At 42.3% G+C, this 9671-nt stretch overlaps 1 protein-coding gene across 1 annotated transcript; it reads right to left on the minus strand.

Annotated features, from left to right (window-relative positions):
• Window positions 1–6194: 6194 nt before the first annotated feature.
• On the minus strand, window positions 6195–6624 carry LOC130981235 (uncharacterized). Its single transcript, XM_057904841.1, has 2 exons — window positions 6570–6624; window positions 6195–6481 (listed from the first exon to the last, which is right to left on the minus strand). Exons 1-2 carry the CDS (start codon window positions 6622–6624, stop codon window positions 6195–6197), a joined length of 342 nt encoding a protein of 113 aa, XP_057760824.1.
• Between the last annotated feature and the right edge of the window lie 3047 nt (window positions 6625–9671).

Consider the following 9671-nt stretch of genomic DNA (forward strand, 5'->3'; position numbering starts at 1 on the left):
CTCTCCTAACATAAGCAATGGGTTTCTCTTTGTCTTCACCTTCTTGTGCAATTAACCAACTAACTGCTTCTTCTCCTACCGCTAAGTATACCTTCAATGGTGCACCAGGTTGAAGGGAAGTCATGGTGTGAGTGGATGTGAGAACGTTCTTGATCTTGTCCATCACAGCTTGGTGGTGTTGTCCCCACATAAAGGTGTTCTTCTCTTTCAACAAAGGTCTTAGGGGTCCTAAGAGCTCCCCTAATGCTGGTATGAACCTTCGAATGTACCCCAGCTTGCCTATGAACTTCTGAAGTCCCTTGATGTCTTTCGGAGGTTCCATGTCTTGGACAGCTTTAATCTTATCCTCGTCAGCTGAAATGCCTTCTTTGTGGACTCTAAATCCCAAGAACTTTCCAGATGACACCCCGAAGGCACATTTCATGGGGTTCATCTTGAGTCTAAACTTTCTGCATCTAGTGAACACAGCTCTGAGGTGTTCTGTGTGTTGCTTCCCGGATGTTGACTTGACAACCAAATCGTCTACATAGTCTACGGGTGTTCGAAATGCTGTCTTTTCTTCATCTCCCGGAGCCATTCTAATTTGGTTGTACCCGTTAAATCCATCCATGAAGGAGAACCTCTCAAATCCAGCTGTAGCATCTACCATTCTATTGACATCTGGCAGAGAAAAATCATCCTTAGGGCAAGCTTTGTTTAGATCTCTAAAATCCACGCAACACCGGATCTGCCCATTCTTCTTTTTCACTGGCACTATGTTGGCTAACCAAGAGGGGTGTTGTATCGGTTTAACAAACTTGGCTGCGAGTAACTTTTCGATTTCTTTCTTTACTTGAGCTTCTATTTCATTGGAGAATTTTCTATGAGCTTGCTTGACAGGAGTTGCTCCTTTCCTCACGGCTAAATTTTGGGTCACCAGGTTTGGATCTAACCCTGGCATTTCATCATAGTTCCAAGCGAACACATCTCTGAACTCTGTTAATAATGCTATCAAATCCCTTTTCTCCTTCTCCCCTAGAGTTTTGCACACGAACAAAGGCCTCGGGTGTTCTTCAGTCCCTAAATTAATCTCTTCCAACTCTTCCTCCTTCTGCTTTGCTTCATCTTGGAGTTGGAAAGGGGCATTTTCTATGCTGCTTTGCAGATGTTCTTTTTCTTGTATACTTAGGATGTCGGGGCCAGGGGAGTTCTGGTAATTTTCCTCCGCTGGACCCCCAACTTCCTATAGGATACACCACCGATATCCTCCACCTGGGAGAATTTCCTTACGAAGCCCTAGGTCTTCGATTGCTGTTGCTCATTTTTTGGTGTTTTCTTTTGGTGCTTCCTCCATCAGGGTGTTCTTCCGTACTGCTTTTTGTCTGGGTGTTCCGATGGTGCATTCCTGCACAGGCCTTATTTTGTTGACCCCTGGTAACGCAAGCTGTTCATAGAAACTCGCATCCACTAAATGTGCTTCTCCCGCATCAAAGGGTATTACAGTGGCTGAGATGCTAATATCCTTCCCTCTCCAGCTAGACTTTATGCATTGATGCCAACTTGAAGGAACGCACCGATGTAAATGAATCCATGGACGTCCCAGTAGGATGTGGTAGCTAGAGCTTCCATCCACCACATGAAACTTATTATTGGTCTTTATGGGGCCAACCTCCAAGACAGCATTAACAAACCCTCTAGATTTCACACCCACTCCATTAAAAGCATTGAACCCGACTTGAGTAGGCCTTATCTGATCAGCAGAACCTCCCATTTTTAGAAATATATGAGTGGGTATGATGTTTACCCCTGATCCAGCATCCACCAAGGCCCTTCTGGCCTTCATGCCTTCTACCACTGCTTCCACGTGCAATGGTTTATTATGGTAGAACTCCCCATTAAATGAGTCAGGGTCCCGAAATACCAGGGCGTTTGTATGGGCCTTTGCTAATCTTGTGAGCTGAGCATTGATGCCCCCAAAACCTTTTTCATGCTTCTGAATGACTCCTATTAGAGCTCTGGCCACCTCTTTCTGAATGTGGGGTTCCAAGCCAAGTTGATTGAACATGATTCTACAACCTCGAAACTTCAAAAGACCTCTTGTCAAGGTGTCTTCATCCAAGGACTCCTCCATGGTAACCATCTCTTCTGCTTCATCTACGATCTCTGTCAGCATTACCTCTCCTTCAATGCCTATCATTCCAACATCATGTTGAGGAAAAGGAGTGCTTTTTACACCTTCTTGGTTTTGTTCCCCATTTAGGAGTATCTTTCCTTCCTTCACTTGCCTATGAAACATCGTCCTTACCACGTAACAATCGGTTAACCCATGGCCCTTATTGCGGTGCACCATGCAATATCTTGGATCTCTCAAGTCTTCAGATGTTGGTGGCTCTCTATCTGTTCCGGGGTTTAATGTTCCATCCTCAAACCATCCATTTACGACAACCATGGCCTGAGCTCTGGAGAGAGGTAGTGGGGGTGGAGGACTGTTTTTCTTAACACCCTTAGAATAGGAACTCCTTCTGCCCCTGCCATCAGCGGCACACACTTCCAGAGGAGAAACTTCTTTATATCTCCTTCCATTGCGCTTCAATGCCTCTGTTATGTCAGATGCTCTCTTTAAGAGCTCAGAGAAAGTGTTTATGTTGCTCATAGAAAGATAAATTTGGGATCCATCTTCCACATTTCTAATACACCCGTACACCAATTGTGGCTCTGGGAGAGTGTCTATACAAAGTAAAGCTTGATCTATGTACCTCTTGACGAACGCTACCAATCCTTCTCCTTGTCTCTGTTTCACTCTCCCCAGGTCCATGATGTGCATGGAGGGTTCCTCTTCCAGGAACTTGTTGCAGAACTCCGTTACTAATTGCTCCCAGGTGTTGATGCTACTGTCTTTCAACTTGCAATACCACGTGAATGCCCTTCCTATCAGTGATTTTGAGAACTCCTTGATCTTGAGCTCCTGGTGGTTCCTGAACACCCCGAGATCGTCCAAGAATGACAGGATGTGTTCTTTGGCACTTTCAGTACCATCAAATTTACGAAAGGTAGGTGGTTGGTACCCCTTAGGGTATGGTTTCGCCAAGATATGATGTCCGAATGGTGGACTTATCTCCCAAGTGGGCTCACTTGCTTCTCCTTTGCCCTTTAGAATATGTGCTAACTCCCTACGAGTGACTGGGGTGTTCTCGTCTTCCTCCATATTCTCCTGGTTCACGAATGGAGGCAGTGAGAGGGTTCTATACCTTGTTTGATCTTTAGCCATCATTTCTGTGATCAAAGCTTACATCTTTGTTTGGTTGTCTATCATATAGTTGTACACATGAGCAGGAATGGTTACATGAATGTGCATGCCAGTAGTACCTCCAGCATAGGGTGTGAAGAAATTTGCATGGGCATGAGCTCCTTCTCCTCCTGCACCCAGATTCTGCTGCTCCATGTGTTCCTCTTCTTGGTTGTGCCCATCATCGTCTTGAGGTGATCCCAAGCTGAGGTTGAGATCCCGAGGAGTTATTGAGCGTCGCTTAGGTGGTCGATTTTGCCCAGGATGAGTATTGCTAGATTCAGCCATCACGTCAAAGTGTTCCTCCCCAGTGGAGTCGCCAGATGATTCGGGTGGGTTTCGTGAAAAATAGATTAAGTGAAAAATAATAGTTAAGGTGAGAGATTAGGGGTAAGTAAACTTGTGAGGAAGACACTTCTGTTAATGGCAAATAAACAATACAAGAACTAATAGTGAGGAAGAGAGGTGGAAAACAAGTGTTGAGACCTCCACTAATGTCACAAGAGGATGAATGAGCTTTGTTTAAAGTGGACAGGAATGGTTTACAGAGAAGAGAAGCTCTCAGAAGAGGATGAATATGAAGGTGAAAGTAAAGGATGAAAAGGGTTTCAAGGTCTGTGAAGAAGAAGATGATCAAGGTGAAAGTGAAAAGTGAGAGTGAAGGATGAAGGATGAAGGATGAAGGATGAAGGATGAAGGATGCTTTACAGAGGTGGCTTGAGGTCCTTTTTATAGTGTAAAACCATGATGAAGAGGGCACCCCTTGGCCAATGGTTTTAGTCTGACATTTGGTTTACTGCTCTTTCCAAAATATCTTTAGGTATTTGGGATTACCTCAAGTCTTGTCAACTAAAAAGGGTAGGAAGTTGATTCCCACACGTTAAACTAAAGCTCCTGACATGTGACATTAGTGAAGGGACATCTAGTTTGATTTTCTTTCAACTAGATGACACCTTTACACTCCAAATCCAACCAATCTACTTCCACCAATATAGTTCCCACTGAAGAGAAATTCAACTCCTCAAGGTGTTATTTTGGGTTCCATCCTTTTAGCCCAATACCTTTAGGAGGAACTTGACTCTTTTTTTACCATGTTTGTAGGTCATTATAAAAATAATTATGTACAAAAAAGGTTTATATTTTTAGTACACAATCACCAAGTGACGTTGCTGTTAGAAATCTGCTGACGTGGAATGTGAGTTGGCAGCCGTACTAGGTGTGTGTATTGCTGACGAGATATGTTTAGGGTGTTGCATCAATTTGGTCCCTAAGTGTCAAATAAATTAAACCTAATTCCCAACCTTCGAAGAATACGATTGCCTTGCTTGAGCGTTGTCGTAGACCCAACTGCTGTTCTTGGAGGAGGAAGTTGATCTCGGCGCCATGATGGGAAGCGAAAGTAGAGGGTCCGGTGGTGGGTTTCCATCGCACTCACAAGGTAGTTATACATCGAGCTCATCCATGCGAAGAAGAAGACAAAACCATGAGGAAACCTGTTTCTGCGGTTTAAAAACTTTGATTAAGAAATCTAGGACATCAAAGAATCCAGATCGGTTGTTTCATACTTGTGCAAGATATTGGGTGAGTTTAATTTTGTATGAATGATACCATCATGTTGGCTTTCACTCTTGTTATGGGGTTAACAGTGTTGTTCAATATTTTCAGAAAGGGAACCATTGCAATTTTTTTAAATAGGTGGAAGAAAATGAAAATGTAGCTGTTGCTGAAGGTTCTAGGGGTATCCCAGAAATCGAAGGAGAACTAGACATTGATTATGAAGATTGGAAGGTTAAATTAGCATAAAGAATAGGTAGTTTAGAAGCAGAAGTCAGAGTACATAGAATGTTAATATGCTTCATGTTCACTAGTGTGATGCTAGTCATCTTAGTAGGAGTTTTACTTTGCATGTCATATATGTACAAGTAGGACTGAGTGAATGTGATATGGTGGTATGATTTAAGGAGCTGGTTTCTTTATTTCCAGTACCATGGCTAAAGTATTGTAATATGAAACTAGAGGTTATAAATGGCAACTTGGATTTTGAATACATGTGTGATGAAAAGATAATATGTAAAGAAGCAAATGGCAAACCAGAGACATAACAAGATAATAAAGTTCCTTAAATTTCTTAATATAAAGTGTTAATATGAAGTTTTCAATATTGCGTTTGTCAACACAAAAGGTAGTAGAGTTCCTAAAAGTGATTCATCAGAAACACTTCATACCAAGGCAAAACATGTACCCAAAATAAAGGCCTTACAAAACAGTGAGACTAGATAGTGTTTAACACAAGCATATTTTTCCTAATCTATAGCCTGAAACCAAAAAAAAAAAAATTGCATATGTTCCGATGAAGGTCTTCAGAAGGCGTCGTCTTTCTTCCTTGGCCGTTTGAACCCTGGAGTCGGCACAAAGGTCATGAGACTTGCAAGCTTCTTGGTTGTCGCAGCACTAGATCCTTTGATTATTCCAGCAGAAATTGGAGTTGTTGCAGGTGTAGGAGCAGGTTGGGAAGAGACAGCTCTTTTTCATTTTTCCTTAGAAACTTGAAGCTTTGGTAGTCTTCCCCTCACCTTAGCCTGCATGACATGTAAAGTAAACACATGAATAGAGAAACACAGATGGAGTAACATGAAATTGAAATTATAGTAGTTAATCAAACTGCTGTTGATTCAGTGGGTGGTGATGGTTGGGTCAGGACTATATGTCTGGCTGCATTCGATCGCTGTGGTGGTGGGGAAACAGACAATGGGACAGGACTATCTGGAGTGGCATGAGTAGCATCAGTTGGGAGCTTATTTTGTGTATCTGTGTTAGGTTCCGTTAATGCCAGTTGCAGTTGTATTAAACGTGCTTCTTCTTCAGCATCAGCTTGTTTCTTCAGTTTGCATGTTCTCTTGTTGTGTCCAACCTCACCACAGAACATGCATCAGATGGGGTTATATTTTCTCTTCATTCTTGTCTTGGAACCAGATCCTTCTTCATCTTTGTCTTTTCTTCTGTTCTTTGTGGGTCTACCTGGTTTGGGCTTAATTGGAGGGGAAACTAGTGTAGGACGACCTGTTTTTTCCCATAAGTCTTGGCCCTTGACTGGGTTAACATGGAAAGCATACGTTTTTCGGTATGCTTCCATGGTTAACCACTCATGGCAGTATTCTTCAGCTCTCTTATCATTCTTATCTTGCATACATGATATGGCATGCATACAAGGCATACCTGTGCATGCAGTTAATATTTCAGAGCAAGTTTTCATTGTTCATAAAGTACATTTTCCAGAATCTGCATAAAGATTGAGATAATATACCTGTCAATTGCCAAAATCTGCATGTGCAAGTTCGCTTTCTTAAGTCAACAACCATTGTGGTTGGCCAGCCGTGAACCTCATATAACTCCTCATTCTGATCACCACTCTATTGTGAGGACCAATGCTGGGAAAGCTTGGTCATTGCCTCAAGACTGCTCTGTTGCACTGGAGGCAGAATACCCTGGTAGTTTGCCAGTTTCTGCCTATTGTCGATCATGGTCTTCATTATGATCCTCCTAACTTCCTCTGTCAATGTAAGGATAGGCTTAGCCCTATCATGCTTGGTCCTTGCATTAAATGACTCACAAGCATTGTTACAGATAGTGTCCATTTTTGGCCCTTCACGAAAATGAGATTTAGTCCATGATTCCTTCGGCCACTTATCCAGATAAGCCCATGCTCGTTCATTTATCACCTTGACCCTCTTCATGTTTCTTTCAAAGTCACTAATAGTCCTTGATCTAGCATATTCCCACACTAGCTCCTTCAGTTGTATACTCCCCCACTGTTTCGAAAAATTCCTCCAGAGATGCCAGATGCAAAACCGATGGTGAACTCTTGGCATCACTTCCTGCATGGATGGGATTAATCCTTACAAAAATATTTTACATCGACAAGATTTCGCATTGAATCAGTCCTCAAATGATATTTCATTAAATCAAATAAGTCCGAATAGATATTTCATTAAATCAATTTGGTCCTTAAAATTCTTTTTGAGAAGCAAAAACATCCTTACCTTCTGCATATCCGAAATGAAGGCCCATCCATTTTCCCTGCAGTCACCAAGGTCACTGTGCAGCATCTCAAGAAACCATTGCCAGTAATCTCTGTTCTCCACATCCACAAATGCATAAGTAATCACGAACATGTGATTGTTGGCATCCTAGCCACAAGCAGTCGGCAGCTGCCCTCCATGCAAGCTCTTCAGAAAGGCTCCGTTCAGGCCAATCAACGGTCTACACCCGGCCTTGAATCCTTTCTTACACGCATCCAGACATACATAAAACCTTTGAAATTGTGGAGGGCTCTCAGGCATGAGAATGACACCAACTTGGACTGTTGAACCTGGGTTGGTGGTCCACAGTTGGTTAGCATAATCCCAGATGAGTGCATACTGTTCAACTTCATCTCCTTCCACTACTTTTTGTGCTGCCTTTAAGGCCCTAGTAATGTAGGTCCTATTAAGCTTAATGTTGCACTTCCTCACAAACCAGTCATATACCTCTCTATGCTTCATAGTTAGGTGTAACACCCTACCATACAGAGTCTTATGCTTAAGTCATAATTCAGAGATGGCAAGGTATTACGACCTCTAAAATAAAAATTTAGTACGTATAGTAGTATGAATGATTGATTATAACTAGGAGCCTTTATAGAAAAAGTGGTAAACAAAAATCGTAACTCAAAAGCGCAACACTCCGATCGATAACATAACGAACAAGAATAAACCAGCACGAGATTATATATATACAAAGGAGTGTCAAAAACAGGAATATCAAGACTCAAAATCCGGCTGCGAAGATAACCGGTCCGAGCATAGCAATATATACATATGATAAAATAAGGAAAACCCCAAAGGAAACCCAAAGGGACACAAATACATAAAACCTATTCTCCAAAATCTCCCATAAGAGGAGTCATCACAGTTTGTATTATTTAATGGAGATAAAAGTATCTAAGCAAAACATATAAACTAAAACAGAGTCCCCAAGAACAAGGAATCTTCGCAAATCTAGAAGTCTCCAGCATGCCTCAGCGGGAAACCACACGTCCTGCATCTGAAAACCACAAAATCCGCATGGGTGAGAACCAGAGGTCCCCAGCATGGTAACAGCTTCCACATATATAATACATAATAATAGAGGAAAGTCGAAGGCAATCCTAGTACTTCCTCCAGATAATTTAAAAGCTTATAAACAAGCTAAACCATATAAGGGTATCTGACTAAAGATTCTTCAGTCTAACTAATACTTCCCTTTCTGATTCCTTCAAACCTCCCAACCACCAGCAGGAGTATAATATAGCAAACACAGTTATATCAAACAAGAAATATACAAATAGGAACAATTAAGGCATTTAGACAATTAGCAAATAATATACAGTCAAGTAGGCAATCTCAAACAATTCACATAGTATGCATATGATGAATGCCTGTCCCTAGTGGCTGATGATATCATCTTGTCGGTTATAGAGCCAACCCGACAAGTCCTGGTCGCTAACCATTGGACTGTCCCTCTGTCACGCATCCCCAACTCAAGTTATACTCGTTATAAACTTGATCATAATCATGATCTATATCCATCACCCTCACTGGTGAATATTTATGGGGGCGAGCTCATCCGGGTCTTTCACAGTGCCCGGCCACACTTACGACATAGGGTCAACAGAGTATCAAGTCTTAACCTGGAGCACGTGGTGGCTAGCCACTGCTACTACCCAGGGAAACTCGTATCTCAGATAGTGGAAATGCAAATCTCAATTATCAATAATTCAGCATATACATGCATGAATTCTCATCCATGGATCAACATCCATATCAGCCATCCGGCTCACGGTTCAGTCTAGAACCAGCCAATATTCATATCATACACAGCCATTCCGGCTCACGGTTAAATCCATAACCAGCCACCCGGCTCACGGTTAAATCCATAACCAGCCGTTTCATTAATAATTACAGCCTTTCGGCCCATGGCATAACAAGCACTTCCACCACCATCCTCCGCATCTCACATAATCATCTTTGATCCTCATTGACCATTCATATTTCCCTTGCTTCACCCGCAAGTTACCTCATCCACTAGCCCTTTTTCAATAGCTAGGCATATCATAATGATTTAAGACATAAATGGTGAGATCGGAGGCTTAGAAGTATGAGATTTGCCTTTTAAAACTCAAAAATCAACTTTGGGATGAAAACAGAGCCACGCGTACGCGCACTCCACGCGCACGCGTGGATGGCCTCAAAAACTCATCAATGCGCAAGCGCCATGCACGTTAACGCGTGGATTAAAAATTTGCTAATCGACGCGCACGCGTCAACCACGCGTACGCGTGGGTGTTCTCGTGCCCCAGGCACAACACCGGCACAGTTCTGGCATAACT

The sequence above is a fragment of the Arachis stenosperma genome, chromosome 5 (assembly GCF_014773155.1).
Source record: "Arachis stenosperma cultivar V10309 chromosome 5, arast.V10309.gnm1.PFL2, whole genome shotgun sequence".
Taxonomy (NCBI): Eukaryota; Viridiplantae; Streptophyta; class Magnoliopsida; order Fabales; family Fabaceae; genus Arachis; species Arachis stenosperma.